The sequence below is a fragment of the Diospyros lotus genome, chromosome 9 (genome assembly GCF_014633365.1).
Source record: "Diospyros lotus cultivar Yz01 chromosome 9, ASM1463336v1, whole genome shotgun sequence".
Classification (NCBI taxonomy): Eukaryota; Viridiplantae; Streptophyta; class Magnoliopsida; order Ericales; family Ebenaceae; genus Diospyros; species Diospyros lotus.
Genome location: NC_068346.1, coordinates 1888525 through 1914049, shown reverse-complemented (window position 1 = coordinate 1914049; position 25525 = coordinate 1888525). Strand labels below are relative to the sequence as shown.

At 33.6% G+C, this 25525-nt stretch overlaps 1 protein-coding gene across 6 annotated transcripts in view; it reads left to right on the top strand.

Annotated features, from left to right (window-relative positions):
• The first annotated feature begins 20242 nt into the window (after positions 1–20242).
• The window catches only part of LOC127810283 (MADS-box transcription factor 23-like), a 30928-nt gene continuing 25645 nt past the window's right edge, over positions 20243–25525 (top strand). For 5 of the 6 annotated variants that reach the window (XM_052349667.1, XM_052349668.1, XM_052349669.1 and 2 more), the window contains exons 1-3: positions 20243–20403; positions 20517–20724; positions 25082–25160. In XM_052349667.1, the coding sequence (XP_052205627.1) occupies positions 20543–20724; positions 25082–25160 (261 nt within the window). In that variant the 5' untranslated portion in view covers positions 20243–20403; positions 20517–20542. Of the gene's footprint in view, positions 20409–20516; positions 20725–25081; positions 25161–25525 lie in introns of all 6 variants that reach the window. The other variant, XM_052349666.1, reaches the window with a different exon arrangement.

Sequence of the window (25525 nt, the reverse complement as noted above, 5' to 3'; positions counted from 1 at the left end):
AAAATCGGTAACTCTATTTCTCTTTTACTTTATTTTTGTTTGTGCATTGTATATGAGACTGAGATCAGGTAGAATTTTGAAACAGTATTTTCATATCATTCTGAGTCTTTACCTGCAATTGGATTGTCAACTTTACACTCATGTCTCAAAATTACTACAATCTGTCTGCACAAGATACTTATCATGATGAAAATTATCATTTTGAATCTGATTTGTCTAGACCTCTTAAGGATTATCTATACCCTCTTAGGCAAACCACTTTTGATTTGCAATCAGACACTACCCATTTGTTACCCACTTACCATGAAATTGAGGTTTGGTGTGCTGTGTGTGAGACTTCAGCTCATTTAACGGATGACTGCCCTATAATACCTGCTTTTAAGGAGGTATTGTATGGTCAATCCAGTTACACACACACACACAACTATGAGAGAATGTATTACCAGAACCATGAGGAAAATTACCATTCGGACTTTGATGCATATCACCTTAATTCACACTTTCATCCAAATTTCTCATGGAAAAATGATTTTGTAGCCCAACCACATGAGCACTTCCTTTCCCAGCCTCAATCATTTCAAACTAATGAAGGGTCTACATTCGATGCATATCAACCCCCTCATGGGAGTTCATTAGAAGATACCTTCAATCTATTTATGCAAGGCCAAATGGAAATTTTTACACAAATGTCCAAATGTCAAGAACATACCATTAGAGTTACAGAGGACATTAGGAACCAATTGACACAGCTAACACAAACTTTGAGCATGTCAGAGCCTGTCCATCCCAACTCACTCCAAATCCCATTAATAAAACCCATCATCAAAAGTGAAAGTCAGGAGCAGGACATAGGAGTGACTGTCTTAAGGAATGGAGAAATAATTGAGAAACTTGATGCCCCTAGGACAGTACACCCTTTGGTGCAAGAAGAGAGAGTGGTTGATCACAGTGAGGTAGATGTCAATGAAGCCTTGGAGGAAGAAAAAGACCAAAATGATGTAAGAAAAGTAGAAACCTGGGAGGAAGAAGAGGATAAAATTCGAGAGCCAAAATGTGAAAAAATCATAAGTTTATCCACATTTACCCCTCAATTTCTATCTTTTAGGTTAGTCGATATTATTGAGGATCAAATTAAACCAAACACGTGTGAGATGTTTGTGCAAATTAATGTGCCATACGCGGATATAATAAAACCAACACATTCGGACGATATATTTTCAAAATATATATGTGCATTCATGAGAAAAATCAATTTATATAATTTTGAAAATAACTTTAAAAGTGGTGTAGTGAATGGGAGATATTATACGATTAGGTGGGCAACCACTCATTTGATCCTTAATTGGAAGAAAAGAAAAAAAAAATTTTAAAAAAAAAAAAATAAATAAAAATATAATAAAATAATTTTTTATATATATATATATACATATAAGTTGTTCATTTTCTTCATTACTTAACTAGTGTTTCTCTATGTGCAGTCTAAATAAAATTTCTCCATACGAGTTTATGTATTGAAGACCGCCAGGTATGCCTATCTTCTATCCTTTTATTGCCAATTGAGGACAATACGCAATTTAAGTTGGGGGGTAAGGTGTCTACAAAATTTTACCTAAAAAAAAATTAAAACAAAATTAATTAAAAAAAAAAATTGAATTGAGAGAGACAGAATTGACGCTGGTGGTAGCCATCTTTTCTTGGGCAGTGCAATCACACTGCCCTATAAAGAAAGAAGGCACACTGCCAAATGTTGAAAATAGAGGCGCCGAGCGTTGAAAAAAAAAAAGGCACACTGCCAAATGTTGAAAAATGAGACGCTAAACGACGTCAAGTCTGACGGTGCAATTATGGCATGCCTCGAGTCGAGTGTAGAATAGTGATGCCCATTGCTCTATAAGAGACTCCATATCTGTATGAGGCAAGTCACCCCTCTTGAGCTCAATCTTCTCTCCTTTGTGTTATTCTCCGATCAGGTACTCTCATCCCTTTTGTAAAGTTTATAGTTCTTTACTTTCTTCTTAGTATAAAATAATAGAGCAAATTCTACTTAGACATCAGAGTGGATAGGGATTGACGAGACTGCCTGTACACCACATCGACTCTGCCGCTAAAAGCTGACTCCCTTGCTATGGCCCATGCCGCCACTACCTGGAATGATGGAAAGCAAGGTGAGTCGAGAGACTCAGCAAGCATAAGGAAGAAAATGCTGAAGGCTACACAAAACCAGAAATCTTACCCCAGAATAAACCCCTAGGTACACACAAGCCATGAGACGCTACAACACAACAGCTCAATAGCGTAACAAAATAAAAGCACATACCGGTCCTTGGGGCCCACATAAGACACTTGGCACCCAAGTCCCATACCAACCTGCCGCTGCCCTGAAAGGCAACAAATGTCTCCACAAACCTCCGCGCGCTGTCCCAGGCCGGTACTCCCGTCACCTGTATCCGTCGGTACTTCCGACAACCGAGCCATAGGCTCCCTCGGAACGGTACTCCCGTCCGAGAACTAAATACTACCAGTATCCATGCAATGCACATAGAAATGCAATGGAGTAGTGAGCATCAACGTGATACAAGGCGCCCATACATCCAGACATCAGGCCATGCTCCGCCCACATAGTAAACCACACGCCATGTATATGCCGCGCTGGATGCAACCTAACCAATCTAGAATGTCCGTGTCCAAGCATACTCAAGAAATGAATATCCCAACATGCATCTCGTACCCATGTGCATATCAAATCATGAACAGTAATACAAGATATCTAATCATGCAGTAAATCACATACCGGCAGAGCTAGTCAGCAGCGCCTGGCACCGGTCAACGGCCAGTGACTAGGGGTGTCCACCCGACGGTCCACATCAGGGCCGTATAATAGTCTACCCCAACATGACCAACAACCGACCCCTGTCCTACTGCTTGATAGCTCTAACCGTACCATAAATAAATCCGAGAAAACTGTAAATAAACTCAATAAAATCGTACATAAACCCGCACGTCTAGATACTTAGTTCCCAAACTGGTTCAGCATCATTCCCAAAGGAATGGGGGCGATACAAACCCCCGTAAACTCACAACAAATAAAACTCTAGAAGTACTGGATTTAATTTAAAATAAACCCAATGAATAATAATTCAACAAATAATGCTAGGTGCTGAATTAAAGTAAAGGAGATGATAATATACAGGAAATCACGGGGTCTTTCACGGGAATTAAAGATTAGGAAGAGAGGGTTAAGAGATTGCCTTTACACGGCCGTTTCCTCAATTTCTTGCATTCCCGCTGCGAAGTAAAACGTTTAAAAACGTTTGATAGCGATTAATAAAACCTAAGACTCACATTAATTAAATCTAACCGTAATAATATAATTAATTTAGCCATCTAAATCCCACATAGGCACCTCGTAGATAAAATCCCAATAAATCTCATATTTCTTTTAAATTAAATCATGCCCAAAACATCCCTAATTCGTATAATTAATACGCAAAACCAAACCGAATTAAGGGAAAACAAGGGGTTCACTAAATGGAAATAGATCGCAAGGGTAGAGGAGAACTTGCCTCGCTTAAGCTGATTACAGCGTTTCCACGCTTAAACATCACCAAATTAATACACGCTGTAAATTAGATTAAACTCCCAAAATTAATAAAATTGAGCCCAAAATTAAATTTCAACCATAGAGAATGTTTAACACATAATTATTTACTTACCTGATTAATTAAATCACGATTAAACATAGTTTAATCTCCAATTTTTCTCTAAAAAATGACCCTCGCGCGCGCTGCTTCTTCTTCATTTTTCTTCCTCTGGTTCTGTCTCAAATTTGGCCCAAATCGGCCTTAAAATCGCAGCAAAAATGCTGCTTTAACGCAAGGCAAAGGGGCGGCCCACAGCGCGCCACGTGGCGCGCCCAGCAGCCGCACATGGCTGCCACCGCCTTACCCAAAACGACGTCGTTTTGGGCAAGGGTTTTGGCTGAAAATCAGCCAAAATTCCTCCACAGCGCGCGCGCACCCGCGGGGCTCGAACCCGTGTCTCCCCGCTGGCATTCCTCGCGCGCGACCACCGCGCCACACGCTGCTTTTAACATGTATATGCCTCCCATTAATTTTAAACCCATCCCAGCTCAATTTCACAGATCTCCTTTGAACCCCCCACAGTTTCCTTTATTCACACACACACCCCCACATATCTTTTATTCTATATTTCACTTTTACCCCAAAAATCACTAAATTAATTTATTATTTTCCTAGATAATCCCCAATAATTAATTATTTTCTTTACACCTTAAACACTCAATAATCACCAAAATATAAATTAAATCATTTTTTTCATTTAAACCCACAAATATTTAATAATCTCCACAAACATAATAATTATTAATTAATATTTCTCTTAAACCCAAAAATATTTAACAATTATCAATTGTTTCCAACCAATACAATAATTAATAATTATCAACCATGAATTTCTTATTTTCCTCAAAACCACATAAATACATACTTCCTCTTAAATTTCCAAATATTTAATAATGTCCTCAAACACCAATTTGACTAATTATTATTTATTTTCAAATTTTGGGATATTACAAAATCTTTCAATTGTTTAGAAATAATATGTACTAATTATTGTAAAATTAATAATAAATTTTAAATACACGAGTTTGTCAATACTAATCATGGGTTTTTCAATACATTATTATGTGAATATTAAATATTTAATTAATTCTTCAATCAATCAAAATAAATATTATTGATGAGGAATATGAATAAACACTTAAATTATTAATTGAGTAACAGAAAATTGTTCATTTATATTAAATTCTATCTTTATATAATATAATATAAATATCATATATCTTTATATATATAAAAATAGGATAGTCTTCAAAAAAATAAATTTCCCCCCAAAACTTGCATTAATGATTTGCAATTAATACTTATTGCATTAATAATTTAAATCTTTCAATTGCTTTGAAATAATAAATAATAATAAAATATTCCCCCCAAACTTAATTTAATGATTTGCATTTAGTACTTATTGCATTAATAATTTATATTTTATAATTTGCATTAATAATTTAAATCTTTCAATTGTTTTGAAATAATATGTAATAATTATTGTAAAATTAATAATAAATTTTAAATACACGAGTTTGTCAATGCTAATAATGGGTTTTTCAATACATTATTATGTGAATATTAAATATTTAATTAATCATTTAATCAATCAAAAATAAATATTATTTATGAGGAATATGAATAGACACTTAAATTATTAATTAAGTCACAGAAAATTATTCATTTATATAAAATTCTATTATTATATAATATAATATAAATATTATATTATATATTATATATAAAAGTAAGATAGTTTTGAAAAAAGAAATTTCTCCTAAAACTTGGATTAATGATTTTTAATTAATACTTATTGCATTAATAATTTATATTTTATAATTTGCATTAATAATTTAAATCTTTCAATTGCTTTGAAATAATAAATATTAATAAAATATTCCCCCAAAACTTGCATCAATGATTTGCATTTAGTACTTATTGTATTAATAATTTATATTTTGTAATTTGCATTAATAATTTAAAATTTTCAATTGTTTTGAAATAATATGTACTAATTATTGTAAAATTAATAATAAATTTTAAATACATGAGTTTTTCAATGCTAATAATGGGTTTTTCAATACATTATTATGTGAATATTAAGTATTTAATTAATCTGTCAATCAATTAAAAATAAATATTATTTATGAGTAATATGAATAGACACTTAAACTACTAAATAAGTCAAAGAAAATTATTCATTTATATAAAATTCTATCTTTATATAATATAATATAAATATTATATATTATATATTATATATAATATATAGTAGAATAGTACGTAAATATTTCTTCCCTTCAAAAACTTGTCAAACTATTTTTTATATCTAAAATTTGTATTAAACTTGTATGAATTTTTCAATGCTATTAATTAATCAAAAATAAATATTTTTTGTTAGATCTTTTCATCAATTAATCCGTCAATTAATAAAAAATAAATATTATTTATGAGAAATATAAATAGACACTTAAAGTATTAACTAAGTCACGGTAAATTATTCATTAAATAAAATCATATCTTTATATAATATAATAATATATAATATATTTTATTAAAGTAGAATAGTTTACAAATTTTGATTTGTTCCCTCCAAAAATCTATTAAGCTGTTTTTTGTTTCTAAAATTTATATTAAATTTGCATGGGTTTTATGAGAAATATTAATAGACAACTCAAATTATTAATTAAATCATAGAAAATTGTCCATTTATTTAAAATATTATCTTTATATCTTTATTCTATATATATTTATATAATATTCAAATATGATACTCAAACAAAATATTTTGTCAAGTGTTAATCAATAGTGAATTTTTTAACAAATTCATAAAAAATTATTTAAGGTTATCAAATGTTAGGATTTTTCAATGCTAATTAATATTTAAGGTATCACATTTTTAAGACTATGGAAGAAATCAAAATTCATATTTTTAAAATTTTATTATTATTGAAAAAACTTATTCTTACTCGTATTTATGAGTTTTAATTTATATTTATAATTATAATATAATAAATAGAAAATAACGAATGTCTTTGAGTGGATATATTATTGATTTTATAATATTTATTTATAAATAAATATAATATAATGAATAAGAAAATTTAAAAGTATTTTGTCAAATGACCTACTTAATGTGTTACTTATTTTTTAACATATTTTAACAGTATATTGAATTAAAAGTGTTCTCCATTAACATATTGAATAGCGAATAATTAATTAAATTTAAATTTTAATAAATAATTAAAAATTAAAAAAAATTATAATTATCAATTCTGTTAAAATTATTTAAAGTAACAAATTTATTTTTTTATTTTTAAATTAAACTTTCTCATGTATCACACGGGTTCATTACTAGTCAAAGATAATGGGTGAATTAATGGAGAAATATGAAAAATAAAGTAGTGTATGGATAAATAATTAGAGATTATGAATAAGATTTAGTGGAAAATAATTTTAAAAAAATGAAAGATAGTGGATCACTACAATTATACTAAATTTAATTCAACCTCTATAAATAGAGAAAACTTGAAAGGTTGGAGTACTTGAATTAGAAAGAGAAAGATTATAAGAAATAAGGATTTGAGAGTAAGAGAGAAAATTGAGAAAGAGAAAGAAAGAATATAGAGAAAAAAAATATATCAAAAATTTTTAGAAAAATCTTATAGGTTGAGTTTAGTAGTTTGAGTGAAAATTTGTGACAAAAGGCGTTGTTGGATACGCAAACCAAGACTTCATCGCAGTATAGAAAAATACCGAATCACTCCACGGGAAGGTAAATTATCTTCAAAAATTTCTTTAAAAATTCTGGAAATATTAGAATGACATTCTAGAATTTTTGATAGTGAAATTGGAAGAGAAATGCATGATTAGTATTTATTATGGATTTTTGAGGCAATAGATGCTTGAAAATCAAAGGAAAAAATGAGAAATAAATAGAACATAGATTTTAAAATTATGAGAAAATTTATGGGGCTTAGAAATATTGTTTCAGGAATTATTGTGAAGAGAAATTGAGAAAATTTTATGAAAAATATTTATTTATAATCTTGAGGAAATAATAGGAGGAAATTGGAGAAATTAGAAAAATTAGAGAAAAATTAGAAATATGATTTTCTTAAGTAATTATGGTGTCAAGGTACGTCAAGGTTCATAATTGAGTACAATTGGAAATCCGACACAAATTTTGAGGCAAAATTACATTAGGGACAAAATTATTTTTTTATAAGGTAAGTGGTATTTCTCAACTAGACCAAGTTTTATGATCTTATCATGTTGTCATGCCTTGTTATGAGTATGTCATGTAGATTGCATTTTACATGTTTTGATTTATGAATTATGCATATGAGCATGATGAGATTCATAGTCATACGTTGCATGGGTTTGGGATTAGGTACTGCCGCTGTTGCTTTGCCAATGGTGCACCCATACACCCCGGTCTGGTAGGGAGATTGAAAAAATGACGGGTAATCTTAAGGTGCAGTTGACCCAAACACGAGAGTTATGATGTTAAGTGCATTGCATACATACATGAGCATTAAATATTTTGTTTCCCTTACTTAGATGATTCATCATCTAACTTGGGCTTTGCTCCTAGAATATTCAAACGTTCCAAATGGAGATTGTAACATGAACGAGGATGAATGAGGTATGAAATGACACTTAGCAAAGTGCATGATGAGTTGTATGATCAGTTAAATGTATGTTATGTAGCTCATGTATTTAAATTCTGCTACTTCGAATTCTGAACGTTTTGAGGAATGATGATGTAGAACCCTATTTAAGGTTAATATTAATTGAGAACTTATGTTATGTATTAAGACATGTTGAGAAATTTATGTTCTTGAAATGTAAACACTGAATTATGGTTAATGTTATAATGTTAGGTTCAATTCTAGTTTTCGCATTTGATATTTATGATGATTCTCATTGGAGATAAATGAATGGAGCTTTTGGGATTTATTTAAAGAGTGATATGATTTAATAATAGTTTTTAAAAAAAAATTATCCCAAAATTGTCCTGAATTATAACGCGCTCGAAAAACGGGGCGTTACATGAACCATTCAAAATTTCCACTTCATGAATTTTTTATTTTAATTTGACTAAAATAAATTTTGAATTAAATAATAATGGTTTAATGAATAGGTAATTAAGAGATGAACAACATCTCGCTTAAACAGAAATAATTGAATCGAATAAGTCGAAATTACTGGTTCCATTTAGTCCAAGTTGTAGATTGGTTAGATTTGATTTCCAAGTTTATAATTGACAATTTTATTGTTATATTATTAAAGATTTAAAAATATATTAGAATATACTAAGTTTATATGTTTTATATATACAGGTCTAAAATCAAACTTATAATAACTTTTAGATTTAAAATTTATGAAAATACTGGAAGGTCGCTTAAAGTTTATTTGAAGCTCGAGCTTGATAAATTTTTAAATAAATAAACTCAAAGTCTCTTTTTCGAGCTCGACTTAATTTTGGGCTTGAGCTTGATCTCCATAACATTTTTAATAAAGAAGCTAGAGGCTTTATGGGATTGGCTGATAAAACCAGCTCCCTGTGCCTAAACTAGCAAAACCACGTAAAACAACAGTCATCCATAAAGCTAAGTATTGAGAAAACTCAAAACCTCCCAGAAGAAGCTGAAAACAGTCAAAGCAAACAAAAATGCACTAGAACACAGAGCAAGAAGAGGGACAGCAACAGAACGTCACCTAAATCCCTACTATCCATACCCATAGGCCATGTACAGCTTAAACTGTCACTCTCTCCTTATCAGAGACATCAAAGCTATCCATCCAATGTAGCTTCCGGGCCCGCTGGATCAATCTTCCATTCTCTTGGTGTCCCGAATGCCCTTGACCTTGAGAAGGACCTAATCCTTAGTGAGTTGTAGATTTGCATCTGATCCTAGTTCATTTCTACCTCCTTGCTGTACTCCTTAATTCGTTGGTTTTCTTTCCGTTTATGTATGTTTTCTTTTTTTATGGTCATTTTCTATCTAAAAAAAAAAAATACTATCGACAAGTGACTCGATGAATGAATAAAAAGACCAATAACATTGGAAGATTATCACCTTCCACGTGCCACCCCAAAGAAACCATATATATATATGCACTGCCAATGAAGTTCTTTTGTGAAACTCAACCCTGCTCAGCATGTGGGCATGGACCTTCATAAGAGACACATCTCTCCCATTCCCAAAAAGCCATATCTACTGCTACCTTTGATCTTTCCTTGGTGGGATGGATTCATTGAGAGTTATCAACAGCCTCATGTGCTCCGCTTCTAATTTATATCAATCCCCACTATTCTCACAACAACTCCAAAGCACTGATCGCCGTTGGTGTGTGGTGGAACTCAAAAAAGTGGCAACTTTTGTTTGTTAAGGACGATAAACTAATGCCATCTGCATTTGTGACCGCCTTTCTTCTGGGCTTTTGCAAGTATATGATTTCCTGATGATTGACATCTGGCTAGCCTCGTTGTTATACCCATCGAATTGCATTATTCTAAGTCCACGCTTAAAGGTCAATTAGCATTTAACAATAATAGCTGACGATATTCTCATTGGTCTAGCAAATCGAGATCACGTGGGTTCGGCCAATGGGATGGCATTTTAAGGGACAATGGCCGGAGTATTTTTCATGATTGTCTGCAAATGGACCCATTCCCCAACCAGGCAACCACTGTATGTGTGTGTATATATATATATATATGCTGTTAATTAGAATTAAATTTTGTTAATTAAGGTGTTCTAACTCGTACAGATGATTTGGGAGTGGATTAAAGCTAATTAATGCAGGCGTGCCAAGGCCTCTCTCGATTGGCGGATGGCCATTTGCATTTCCTCACATGTGTGTCGGGGGATTTAGATTGTGTGTGATAAAAAAAAAATTAACAATAATAAATTGCTTAAAAAAGCTTAGAAATAACCCTTCAAAAAAACTTAGTCTTTCTCTGTTATTTTGTTATTTTTTGTTTTTCTTCTTTGAACTGTTTGCACTCTTTACCCATTTTTAAATTTCTTTTTGCAAAAGAATCCAACTTCCAAAAGCACCTTAATTTACTTCTGTAAACCAAAGAAACGAAGTGGCAAAGAAAAGCCATTCACAAATGTTGCTGAAACTTTTAATGAGAGTTTGCTTTAGATTTAATGTACTGATCATTAATTAATTAGTTAATTATCTCATCTTATGTCCTTATTAGCCAGTGATTGGTTTGGCAGGTTTAACTACTTGATAGCTTTTCTGAAGAGCACAGCAGCAGGAGAAAAACAAGTTGGCCTCTATATGTTTCTTATGTGCTTCAATATTCACTTTTTACCTATAATTTGGAAACTTTCAAATGAAACAAAAGAAAGGAAATCTTTTTCCTTCCCCAACTGTGGTCCACTTTTACTTTGTGGCAGGTTTAGCTACTAGCCATCTACTGCTGATCAGGAGCAAAGTAGAAAGGGAACCAATATGGTCAGCAGTGTTAGGTTCAAATTTTCCATCCCATTAATTAATTTCTTTACTTTTTACCAAATAATCAGGAAGCTCTCAACTTTCATCCTCCTTTTTTGTTAATACAAGAAAAGCTGCACTCCGAAAGGCATGCACTAAATGGACACGGCTACCCAAAAAAATAGCCGCAAGACACAGAAACACCATGGCCCATAACAAATACAGGGAGCCAATTGACATAAAAACAACCAAATTACCTAATAAACTAGAACACGTATTGCTTAATTAACTTATTAGCATTAGAGATGGTAATGGGTCATCTATTTACCCATATATGATAAATGTTTATGTTATATTTTTTGTGAAATATCAAATGAGACCCAAAGGTTGGGGGGGGCCATTTGGCAATCGTGGGCTGCCCTTTCGGGCGCCCACTGGAGGGCCATTTGGCAGCCATTGTTGACCCAAGCCCAAACCCTTTCGGCTTTTGGTTTTTGTCACATAGCCCTGCAGCTAATTTCTCTTGCACGATTTCATCTGAGCCATTGCTGCTTCCTTTATTCCGCGTCATCTCAGCCATCCAGTTGCCTTATTTATCTCTTGCCTCGAGATTGATGAATTGATCGAGGGAAGACGAAAGAAAAAGAAGGGGTTGGCCGAGAGTCTGTCATTTAGGGTTTTTACTCTCTCTCTTTCTCTCTTTGTAAATTCTCTGTACAGTCTTCGTCTTCTTCGTTTCATATGCGTTCTCTGGTTTGATTCAAGGTAAGCTCCTAACCTGTCAAAGTGGTTTTGATCGTATTGTATAGAGAACCAGTCTTTGTTTATTTTGATTTTGTATATAGTTGTAATCAGATTGATTTATATAATGAAGTGAGCTCTTCTCACCGGAGCTCAAGTGGACGTAGCCCTTATTTGGGGTGAACCACTATAAATCGTGTGCCTCTTAGTTTCGTTTATACTTTTATTATCTGTTGTGTTGAGTTTATACTCTCGGCCATTAGAGTTGTTTATCAGCAATGTATGATTTTGACTGTGTAAGGAGATTTGTTATCTCTATTTATTCGTAACAGTGGTATCAGAGTATCCGGCTTGCGTATCCTAGGGTTTTGTCTGAGTCAAAATCGTGTTCGATTCTTTTTCCAGAAATCTAGGGTTTCCTTTCTCTCTCTGTGTTGGTGTTGTTTTTGTTAGTGTAGGTGCTCTAGACCCAATCAGATTGGGCATGTTGTACACTGACAATTGTAATCATGTTATTATTTGAATAAGGAGTTATTCAAATTCACAAGAAGTCATTCTATTAGTTTCTTGTTATTATTGTAATAACCGAATGAAACTAGATAGAAGTCCATATGATGTATACTGTGAATAATCTATAAAGATGTGAGATGATGCATCACAGTTTATAGACATCATTAAACGTCCTAAGTCATAGCAATGTCAAGAATGGACATTGACAATTGCGGTAAGACTTGTATGTGCTATGTTTTTGCTATGTGATAGCAATGTGGGTCTCACACCCATAGGCATGGGGATGCCTAGACAAGTACATAGGTGACCAATGTTGGAGAACGTGTCACTGGACATGACTCGCCATGAGAATCCATTTTGGTTAAATGTTGATGGAATTCTCATACGAGATGGGTGTAACTAATCCTTGGACCTGAGGTTGTCACGGTCATCTCATAAGAAGACCGGTATGCTTTGACATCGTTTCGATGGGCCTAGACAAAGGCTGCACGTGGGCGATCGTTGGGTATATCATGAGGCTTATGGAGATGGGTGCATAGCCAAGATGGGACTCGTCTATCCCTTGATAGAGGATGATGTATCTAAGGCGCATTCGGTGGATATTCACTTTAAATCCATGGCCATGGTGAAAGAGATCAATAAGGAGTTATTGATTCACTTTCTATTAAGTGAAGATATCCGAAAGACCGAAGAAAACTCATGTGATCATTATCAAGCAACACATCGCCATACTTGAGATCACATAAGATGCATTGACGAGAGGATCGTATTACACGGTAACCATGCTCGTGAAAGGTTATTTGCGGATTATGAATCCTTCTGAATAATTGGGTAGGCATGACGCCTTGCTAGAGGCCAATCTTGTCTTATGTGTTCGTACCGACACATTGCCAACATATTCGGAAGCCTAATGAGTCATACGCAATAGGCACGGTCCCTGGCTTAAACCAGGAGAGTGGACGTATGGTTAAGTGGGACACTTCGGCAAGAAGTTGTGCCGTCATAGGTTCTCACGGGAAAAGAACAAATAGACGTAATGACGTCGATATGACGAAGAGTCGTCATAATGGAAAGAGTTTCCTAAAAATGACATTTGATTAAATTAGGAAGGAGTTTCTAATTTAATGATTTTCTATTTGTTGGAGTGGCAAATAGGAAATAAAATATTTTTGGGCTTAAGTTAATATTTGGACTAAATTAGATTTGGGCCAAATATTAAATTAAATATTATATTTGGACTAAATTGGATTTGGGCCAAATATTAAAATAAATATTATATTTGGACTAAATTAGATTTGGGCCAAATATTAAATATTATATTTGGACCAAATTAGATTTGGGCCAAATATTAAATAAAATATATTTGGGCTTGAATTAGATTTGGGCCATAATATTTTATTTAACCTATAAAATGATTGGGCCATTTAATTATATTTCTAGTTGGACTAAAATAAGCCCACTTATGATTCTAATTAAATTAGAATTAATGGGCTAGCCCAATCCATTAGGGTTTTAGAAACCCTAGGATATTTCATTATAAATATCCTTTTATAGGTTGCCCATTATTGAGGTGATTTTTGGTGTCGTTTTTCAAGAGTTGAAAAACGCATTGCCATTCACTCTTCCCCGTTTCTTTTGGCATCGATTTGAAACGTGGGTGTTCTTTTACCGTCCATACACAAGTCGCGCAAAGGAGAAGGAGCTAGCACTCCTATTCCGCTCTCCTTGCCAACGGACGCGTGCCGCGTATCACGAGTTAGAGGTCGGACGCTTGGACGACTCGATAATCTAAAGGTTAGATTTATTTATTTGTTTGTGAATGATTTGATTTCGACGTTGATCCAATCGCCGGGATCGGGGTAAGGTTCAAAATTTTTGAACTACGCTGCTTGCCCCGTAGCGATCTTGCTTTACTTTCAGTTTTAAAGTCCTAGGGTTTTTCTGAGGAGACTTTGTCAACGGGGGTTTGCTGTACAAGTCTCCGTCAGTAATCTAGGGTTTATTTTTGGGCATTTTTCGTGCAACACGAAAATGACAACAACCCGATTTGAAATCGGTACACTCGATGGAAAGGGAGATTTCGGAAGTTGAAAAAAGAAGATAACGATTTTTCTCTCTTATCACAAAGTGTTTATAGCACTCGAGCTAGATGACCGTAAATGGTCACTTAAGCAGCTAGCTCAAACTGATGAAATCAAAGAAGAGGCTTTCAATTTGATATTCCTCCATCTCGGTGATTCTATAATCCGTAAGGTTGACGGTATATCTCTACCCCTTAATCTTTGTAATAGATTAGAATCTTTGTATTCTGTAATGTCTGCTCCAAATTTAGTTTATTTAAAAGGTATGTTGTTTAACTTTAAGATGAATACCTCTAAGTCTATGGATGAAAACATCGATGAATTTACTAGACTTACTTTGTTATTAAGAGGTACTGATTAGGATTTAAGTGATACTAGTGAAACCATAATTTTGTTAAACTCATTACTTGATGATTATGATGTAGTGAAGCATGCTTTACGTTATACTGGTATAGCACCTAGTATGGAACTTGTTATTTCTGGTATTAAGGCTAGAGAACTAGAACTTAGCACATCTAAGAAAACGGGTAATAATTTGTTTGTAAAAGGAAATTCTGATAAAAGAAATTATACTGTGAATACTGAAACAATTTAATAGGTCAGGGCAGAAGGGAAAAAAGAAAGATAAGAAGGGAAAACAAAAACAAACGAAATGGAAATGTTACCACTGTGGGAAAGAGGGACATATAAAGAAATACTGTTATGACTATTTGAAAAAATAGACACAAGGGGGCAATGTAACTATGACAGCTAGTAGTTCTAACTGTTTAGCTGAGGTGCTTAATGTATCTAGTTGTTCTGTAAAAAAAGAATGGATTATGGACTCTGACTGTTCTTTTCATATGTGCCCTAATTTTGATTAGTTTCATAACTTTAATAATAAAGAAAGTGGAATAGTGTATATGGGTAACAACCATTCATGCAGTGTTCAGGGTAAAAGTGATATTACTCTTAAGTTGCATGACAACAAAGTAAGAACACTCACTGATGTAAGATATGTACTTGGTCTTAAAAGAAATTTGATTTCTCTCGGTACTCTTGATGAGTTAGGATTTTCTTACAAGGTTGAAAATGGTTCTATGAATGTTTTTTAAAGGAGAAGATTTAATCCTAACTGGTTCAAAGAAAAATGGTTTATATGTTTTAAATGGTTGTTTTCAATCCTTTGTTAAATCAAACTCTGCATGTTATGTTAACACTGATAAGACAGAACTATGACACTTGAGACTTGGTCACATGAGCCTGAAAGGTTTGCAGGCACTGTCAAACCAAGGATACATCGGTTCAGTGTCTGTTGAGACCCTCGATTTTTGTGAACCATGTGTGCTAGGCAAGCAATACAGGATGAGTTTCTATAAGGGAACTCACCTGGCGAAGGCATGCCTTGAGTACTTACATGCAGATCTGTGGGGACCTTTCCAAGTCCCCACCCATGGAGGTAATAGGTATTTTCTTTCTATTATAGATGATTTTACTAGGAAGGTATGGGTTTTTCTATTAAAAACTAAAGATCAAACATTAGAGAAATTTAAAACATGGAAGATCTTAATAGAAAACCAAGCTGACAAGAAAATCAAAACTCTTAGAATAGATAATAGATTAGAGTTCTGTAACAAAGAGTTTGATAAATATTGCAACTCCCAAGATACAATTAGGTATAAAACTGTTAGGAACACACCCCAACAAAATGAGGTAGCTGAAAGAATGAACCGAACCCTCTTTGAAAATGTGAGGTGCCTTTTGTTCACATCTGGTTTGCCTAAATCCTTCTGGGGAGTGGGGAGAGGCTTTAGCTACAGCATCACACCTAGTAAACCGAAGTCTTTCCACTGCCCTTAATTTTAAATGCCCCGAAGAAAAGTGGACTGAAAGGAAATTAAACCTAAATTACCTAAGAACCTTTGGTTGTGAAGCCTATGCTCACCAATCAGAAGGTAAGCTGGAACCTAGATCCACAAAGTGTGTTTTTGTTGGGTATCAGGAAGGAACTAAAGGATATAGGTTATGGGAAAGACATTCTAAAGGTGTGAAAATCATCATTAGTTGTGATGTTATATTTAATGAAGCTATTTTCCCTTACAAGTTATCTAACACTGAAGAAACAAACCAACAGAGTAACACAGATAATTTTATCAGCTTAAGAGGAACCCAAATTGAGGTGAAGCACCCAGTTATAAATGATAACCCTCCTGGTGCTCCAATTATACCAGAACCTCAACCAGAAGGTGATCCCTCACCCATATCAAACTTAGACCAAACCTCTGATCATGAGACTGATCATGAGGAACAAAATGGTAAAACTGAGATTGAGGTGGAGCAACATGACTCACCTCAACATGATCTTGGTGATTACCAACTTGCCTGAGATAGAAACAGGAGAATTGTAAGACCACCTGCTAGGTATGCCTTTTCAGATTTAGTATTTTGTGCCTTAGTGGCAGGTGTTGAAATAAGGAGCAGTGAGCCTTCCTCTTATGAGGAGGCTGTCAGCTCAAAGGAAAGTCAAAAATGGCAGCAAGCCATGGACGAAGAAATGACCTTTCTGATGGCCAACAGAACTTGGGTTCTTATCCTTCGTCCAGAAAATCAGAAGTTGATCCAATGTAAGTGGCTATTCAAACTAAAAGAAGGTATGTCCTCTAATGACCCTATTAGATATAAAGCAAGACTAGTAGCTAAGGGGTTCACACAAAGGGAAGGGATAGACTATACCAAAATTTTCTCTCATTTGGTTAAATTTAAGACAATACGCATGATGCTTACAGTTGCAGTTCAATTTGATTTAGAATTTGAACAATTAGATGTTAAAACTGCATTTCTGCATGGAAACCTTGATGAACACATTTACATGGTTCAGCCCATTAGTTATGTTGTTTCAGATAAATCTAATCATGTCTGCTTGTTGAAAAAATCTTTATATGACTTAAAACAAGTCCCAAGACAATGGTACAAAAAAATTGATAATTTTGTTCTAGGGGCTGGTTTTGTTAGAAGTCAATATGACAATTGCTTTTACTTTATGCTCTCTGATATTCTTGTCTATCTACTGTTGTGCGTAGATGGATCCTACTTATTAGCAAGTCTAAGTCAAAGATTAAGGAGCTAAAATCAATGTTAAATGCAACATTTGATATGAAAGACTTAGGCCCTACTAAGAAAATTTTAGGAATGAAAATTGAGAGAAATATAAGCAATAATAGCCTCAAAATACATCAGCATGATTATCTGGTAAAAGCTGTTTATAAATTTGGAATGCAAAATTGTAAAACTGTTATAGTTCTATTGGCTAGACATTTTATTTTATCTAAACTACAGTGTCCTACATCCAATTCTGAAATTATAGAAATAAAAAATGTCCCTTATGCAAATGTGATTGGAACACTTATGTATTCAATGATAAGTACTAGGCCCGACTTTATATATTCAATTTCATTACTCAGTCGATATATGTCAAACCCTAGGAAAATTCATTGGGATGCTTTAAAACATTTGCTTAGGTACATAAATGGTTCTGTATGCATTGGTTTAAATTTTAAGAAAAGGTTTGATACATTTGATCTTGTTGGGTATGTTGACTCTGATTTTGCAGGGGACAGAAATTCTAAAAAATCCACCACTGCCTTTTATTTTACCTTGGGTGGAAATTGTATCAGTTGGAAGTCTCAGCTGCAGCCACTTGTTGCTCTGTCCTCAACTGAGGCAGAGTACGTGGCTGTAACTATTAGCTTCAAGGAAGCCATATGGCTTCAAGGTATTCTCAAAGAAATTCACTTGCTTCAAAGCAAAGTGGTGGTTTTCTCGGATAACCAAAGTGCCATCCACTTGTCCAAAAATCCTGTGTATCATGATCGAACCAAACATGTGGATGTAAAATATCATTATGTAAGGGAAATGATAGCCAATGGAACTGTGGACATCCAGAAAGTTTCTACAACCAACAATCCTGCTGACATGGGCACGAAGGTATTGACTGCAACTAAGTTCAAGCATTGCTTGAATTTGTTGCATATCGATGATGGCTAACTCTTTAGTCATCTAGAGTAGTGAATGTGAGAATTGTAGCATGCTAAACTTATATATCATATCTGATTACTTAGTCATTTGATGCTTCAATGTGGAGTTTGTTATATTTTTTGTGAAACATCAAATGAGGCCCAAAGGTTGGGGGGGGGGCATTTGGCAACCGTGGGCTGCCCTTTTGGGTGCCCACTGGAAGGCCATTTGGCAGCCACCGTTGGCCCAAGCCCAAGCCCTTTTGGCTTTTGGTTTTTGTCGCGTAGCCTGGAGCTGATCTCTCTTGCACGATTTCATCTGAGCCATTGTTGCTTCCTCTATCCCGCGCCATCTCAACCGTCCAGTTGCCTTATTTATCTCTTGCCTCGAGATTGATGATTTGATCGGGGGAAGACGAAAGAAAAAAAGGGGATTGGCCAAGAGTCTGTCATTTAGGGTTTTTACTTTCTCTGTCTCTCTCTCTTTGTAAATTCTCTGTACAGTCTTCGTCTTCTTCGTTTCATATGTGTTCTCTGGTTTGATTCAAGGTAAGCTCCTAACCTGTCAAAGTGGTTTTTGAGCGTATTGTATAGAAAACCAGTCTTTGTTTATTTTGATTTTATGTATGATTGTAATTGGATTAATTTATATAGTGGAGTGAGCTCTTCTCACCGGAGCTCAAGTGGACGTAGCCCCTATTTGGGGTGAACCACTATAAATCGTGTGTCTCTTGGTTTCGTTTATGCTTTTATTATCTGTTGTGTTGAGTTTATACTATTGGCCATTAGAGTTGTTTATCAGCAGTGTATGATTTTGACTATGTAAGAAGATTTGTTATCTCTGTTTATTCGTAACAGTTTAATATATATATTTTTATGTTTATATTCTTTCAATATGAATTTTTAATTATGACTGTAATCAACTTTCAAATATTACATTTCTAACCAAACCGTACTCTCCAGGACTGGTTCTTTCTAATCTAATCGCCTTGTTAAGTTACTACAAATAATCCACAAATTGATGCAAAGACCCTATAGGGAAATTCTTAAATCATTTAAGAAGAAATATTTGGGATTGAAAAAAATATAAAAAAAATTACATTTTTTTTAACTCAGGAAAAAGAAGAAGTTTGCTGTTATCATATTGTACAAAACAACTTCTGTAAGTTTGTAAATGAGGCTTTGGATAAATTTCGAAAATATGAGAAAAAATATAAAAAGTGCAAAATTATAAGTCATGTCAAGATATACAATAAATTGTTAGGAAAAAAAAATTGTTAAAAGGAAGACCAAACTCAAGATGTATAATAAAATTAACTGTCTTAGAACTATAAGACTGTCTTATATAGTTATTTACAGACATAACTATACAAAAAATAGAGACTAAACCTTTACAAAATGAACATGATCAAGAGATAAAAATCAAATTTCTAACTCAAATTGATCTCATATTCACGCTAAAAGTAATCTAATCCTAATCTTTATATTGTCTTAGTCTCTTGATAATTGAGGTGGAGAATTAAAATATGGAATCTCACTGATCTGGATTGAATGAAACAGTTGTTTTTATTTGAATAAAGGGAAAAGAACAGTAACCTATGCACTGTCTTGGAGTTGCAACAGTGGATGGCCATCGCTTTTAAGCTACTTAACCGGGCGGCATGCATTTTTACCAATTTTAGAAATATTAAGGTAAGATTAAAAAACCCCACGTGTCAGTGTCAGATACGGCGGCATGCATTTTTACCAACTAGTCCATGATGTACAATTCCTAATTCACCCATGACTTCTCAACTGTTGAAGATTACCTTTTATGCATTTTTGGTCTCTGAAACCGCTCTATTTTAGCTGCTTTAGATAGGGTCTGCTCATTTTAATGGTATCCGTACCCCTCTCAAAAGCCACTTGTTTTCTTATAAAAAGCCCTCGACTCTAAGAAGGAAGAAACGCTTCTTCACACTCAAAGCCGTAGATTCAATCTCAAAGCTGAACTGATCAGTAAGGTTTCTGCAAATCTTCTTTCTTTCAATGGTTTCTGTTAATGAGTTTTGTTTTTGCTTCATAAAGATCTGATCTTTGTTGCTCTATAATACAAATTGTTCTGGCTGCAGAAACCCTAATTACTGGAGTGGTGAGGATGGGGAGAGGGAAGATTGTGATCAGGAGAATCGACAATACGACGAGCAGGCAGGTGACTTTCTCGAAGCGAAGGAACGGGCTGCTGAAGAAGGCCAAGGAGCTGGCGATTCTATGCGATGCAGAAGTGGGGCTCATCATCTTCTCCAGCACCGGCAAGCTCTACGAATTTGCAAGCACCAGGTTCTTACACAGTATTTCTTCACTAAACTTGGTTTTCTTAATCAAATGAAATGTGCTTCTTATATGTTTTTCCATCCATAACTGTCATGTTTACTAAATTTGAAACATTGAGTGTCGTTTCCAAACTTTTTCCATCCTTTTCTTTTCTTTTCTTTTTTTTGGGTCTGAGTACTTAATTAGTACTGCTTGGTTCATGGAAATGTAACATTCACTTGCACGCTCTGATCTGATTATTAGGGTTATTAATTTTTCATCTGAGATCGAAATATTAATGCACTATGCTAAGCAAAGAAGGAGCAAAAGGCATGGTTTAAGGAGGCATATTAGGAAGTGTTGTTAGGATAGGAAATGAATATTTTTGGTGCCGTTAAGTTTCAGTGTTTTCAGAGTCGGTGTTTCAATAGGGAGGATTGATTTATCCATGGATTTAGAAGTGTTGATGGCTAGGAGTATATATATATGTGTGGTTGAGTTGAGTCCTGAAACATGTCTTTTCAAGAGATAGGAGCATTTTGCACAGGACATATAGACCTCAAGGGCATGTCAAGGGCAATGGGCATGTTGACTACTTAAGCCATGGATCTCCTATACATATATAGCTTCAAACTTATGTTTTCTTTTCCGTGAATTAGTACAGCTGATCTTAGGTTCTGTGGCCTCTCTCGTGTTTATGTCTCCCATTGGTGTGTGAATGAGCAGCAAAGAACCACCTTTCCACCAGATCTATGAAACTTAACATGTCTACATTGGTGTGGACATGTTACTTGTCCATCTAAAATCTATGAAACTTAAAAGTTCAACCCTAATGACGTCTAGGGTTTGTTGCAAAACCTCTTTTCTTCTCTATTTGTAAGGAAACATATATAGAATAATAATATATATTTAGTTTAATAAGGTCAGACAACCCCATTAGCTAAGTTAGTTAAATCTCACTTCTACCCTACATTGGGATAACTTGGTTAGACTATCACCGTCTAAGCTCGAAACATTATGTGTAAAAATACCAAACTCAATGTGACTATTAGATCTATTAGATCAAATAACATATCTAAGACCGAATTGAGTTACAACAAATTATCATTTTAATTCTTAACCTATATACTCACCAAGCTAAAAATCTATATCTCAATCTAGTCTAAGATAGTCTAAGACACTTTCTTAGGTCACACTCACTCAATAATGATTTCAACACTTATAACAACACGAATTATCACCTAAAAGTGATAGCCAATTATGTCGGCTATTATTTTTATAGAATCAATTAATATACTAAAGACATTTCTAATAAACTATCAATGTAGGGTTGAGTCATGACCTTTATCCAGTTTGAAAATTATCAAAGAAATTTCTAATAAACTATCAATGTAGGGTTTACCTAGAATGATATAACCATTATATATATTTCTAACTTTCTTTTAAAGGAAATGAGAATTGTATATTATCAAAGAAGATGAATTTTAGATCAGGCATTTAATTACTTAACCCAGCAACAATCAAAGCTATCATTGAAAAACCAGCAAACCAATACCGAAAGAAAGATACATATCATTGAAAATGTTGAATATTTTGTATGGAAGAGAATGGAACACACTAAGGCCACGGCTAGCCAATACAACTACCAATTGTCAATAAAAAAGTCCAATCTTTAATCCTCGAGCTCTCTTAAAAAAGCAGAAAAGATGGTCAGAAGATGATAAGAAAATAACAAAAGATAGAAATTTTGAGAGAAATTGAGGCAAACAATCATCGAAATGGTATTTGGGCACTCAATTATTGACATTTTTAGTAATATTTGTATATTAATGTATTATATTTTGTGTTATATTAATAAAAATATATATCACATCAATATATGAGTGTCACAAAAAATTATTACAATTGAATATTCAAATAAAATTTTCAAACAAATATAAAATGTAAGTGTAATCTTGCCTAAACCAACTTCCCTAAAATGGCTCAAACAGTCCCACAAGTACTGCTCGATGCATCACTCACTGTGGTATATATATATATATATATATATATATATAATTAAACCAAATTCCACCACTTAGGCATTCGAATTCAACAATTTGCTGTTTCTAGTAACTTTCTGAAAGTAGATATGCTCTCAGATTATTATTTTCCTTTTTTCCATCTCTAAAATTCTTTTATGTATATGAGAAAGATTCTTCATTATAATATCCTTTATAAGAAGTTGTGATCTCTGTTCAGAATCTATGAAGAATAATATTGCCTAATTGTTCATCAACATAGACTTCTTAATATAAGTTTGAGTGGTCACAACTTAGTAATTTTGAGGGAAAATAATATAGCTAGTATGGAGATTGTATGACTAAAATAAGTGTCATAAATTGATAATCAGTGTCATCTAAATGGCAAAGTAAACATTTATCTAGAATTGCGAGACTTCCTGATTTCATTTTGTTGTCTCGTTCAAAACTACACTACTATTCATTAAATCGATTTCTTCTATTATTATGGATGGGATTTTAAGCATAATCTACTTATTTCGATTATTATTATTTTTTATTTTCTTTGCATGAATTCAATCCTAAAAGAGAGAGTCTTCTTGAGTTTAGCCACAAGATTTCTTACAAAGGTGAAGTTATTTTGTGTCTTCAGTATGTTGTTGTCAAGTAATTATATTTTGTAAATGTAAAAAAATAATTACATAATTATATTTATAAATACATCCTTAATATTAATATTTAACAATATTTGACTCATTTGAGACCGTAAAGAACATGTATCGTCCTGTCTTGAAAAGAAAAAAAAAATTTCCCGTAACCCTACAAACACCATCGTGATTGGGACGTGTTCGGTGCCGAAGAAGCGCAAAAAAAATAAAAAAATGTGAGCTTTTCTGAGTGTGAAAGGGCATACATTTCAGACCCTGATGATTCCATTTGTAGAAACGTGATTACGAAAAAGAAACCTAATATTCACGATTAAGGACAGTTTTTATCTGTCTTGGGAATAGGAGAAAAGACGTTTTCCTTATTCCGTGTTTGTTGCAGTGGAAAATTTTGGCACAATGTGTTGCATTCGCTGCACCACTGCCATTGGCTTGGAATCGAATAATTCTTTTGCCCCCAATCAATCCTTTAATCAAGGCGGCTGCCGTACTCTTTGCTTGGATTGGATTCTCCTTGTCCGTCGACTGTCGGCTGCTGTGAACAAACATCGAATGACATAAATCAACCACCAATTGCATGCTTTTATCTGCTTTTGTGGAAGGGATTAAAGCCACCTAGTTAAGGCTTTTATTATTATTATTGGACATGGGACCCATCAGAATCTTGGTGAGTCCTGTTTCCTTATTTGGAAGAGGACAATGTTCGGTGTTACTTTGATTTTCCTGTCTTTTTCAGAACAAGAAATAGAGAATGATGTTTGATGTGTCATTTTTGTTTTTAAATAAATAAACACAAAATACATTAATATAGTGTTTTTATGTTTATATATTTTTGTTTTTATTCAATCAATTAACTCCCTTTCATCAACTCAATCTTTAACAATGAATTAGTTATTTTTTGTGGGTAACGAGTATTTTATCAATATATATTTATTATATGATAAAATGCACAATACTTTTATAAGTTTATTAGTCCAAACATTAAGATATATTATTTTATGAATTTAATATCATGTTAATGTCGTGGTGAGCCCCATATAAAAGTCTCAAATGATCTCATACGACATATTCTTTAAATTTATGTAAGAGAATAAATGGTGTCATTAGAAATAGTTTCAGATAAAATATTTAAGATGATTAAAATTCATTAAAAGTTTAATCATCGTAAATAAGCCCTGATAAGATAATTTTCAATGCCTACTTACTCTTTTGATAAAAAAAAACAACCAAGATTTGAAAACAAAAAACAACCAAAGTAAAAACTATTTGAAATTAAACAAAGTGTTCCCAAATTATCCTACAGTTTGCTGTATTTCAACAACTGATCATGAACTGGCATACGGTTTGATGGTAAAAGAATTGACTGAGTTCTTACTGAGGACTGAGCTTTCCTCGAAACAACAATGATAAAAATAATAAATTTGAAACCGGTAGCGTTTGTTTAGGTCTGGTAATCTCCTTCAAAAGACAGTAAGTTAAGACTTAAACTAGGTTTAATTATGAAACATCAATCAATATAATAAACAAAGAGCTTACATTTAGGCCTCAAAAACAAGATCTTTGAATAACCTTATTTCAGTTCTGTCGTGTCTTAACATCCATCTCCTTCTATCAACTCAATGCAGATGCAATAACACATGGTGTCTCTTTACTGCTTTAAAGATGACAAAAAATATAACTGCAAAAGATTCTGACCATTCTTCTGCTTATTCTTGTCAGCATGGAATCAGTAATCGACCGATATAATGAATCCAAAGGAGAAAATCATCAACAAGACAATCAAGTTTCCCAAGTCAAGGTATGCTTCTACCACTGTATATATGCCTCCTCTGGCACCTTCTGCATAAAAAGTTTAAGGCTATGCTTAAGGAATTTTTGTTGTGTTTGGCCTGTAGTGCATAGAATGCTGAAAAATATATCCAACATGCATATATGAGACGTATAATTTTGTACCACACTTATCATTATTGGTTTAATTTAGTTCAGTAGTAAGGTAACATCCCAAAGTAACACATTTAAATTCACATCCCTTCTCGGAGTATTGGCTAATAATGCAGATAGTCACTTATTGTAAATATGGTCTGTAGATATTTCAGCTGCTGCCAGGTTCTACAGCGGCCTTACAATATATACTTTAGATATACTGGTCATGATGCAGAATCA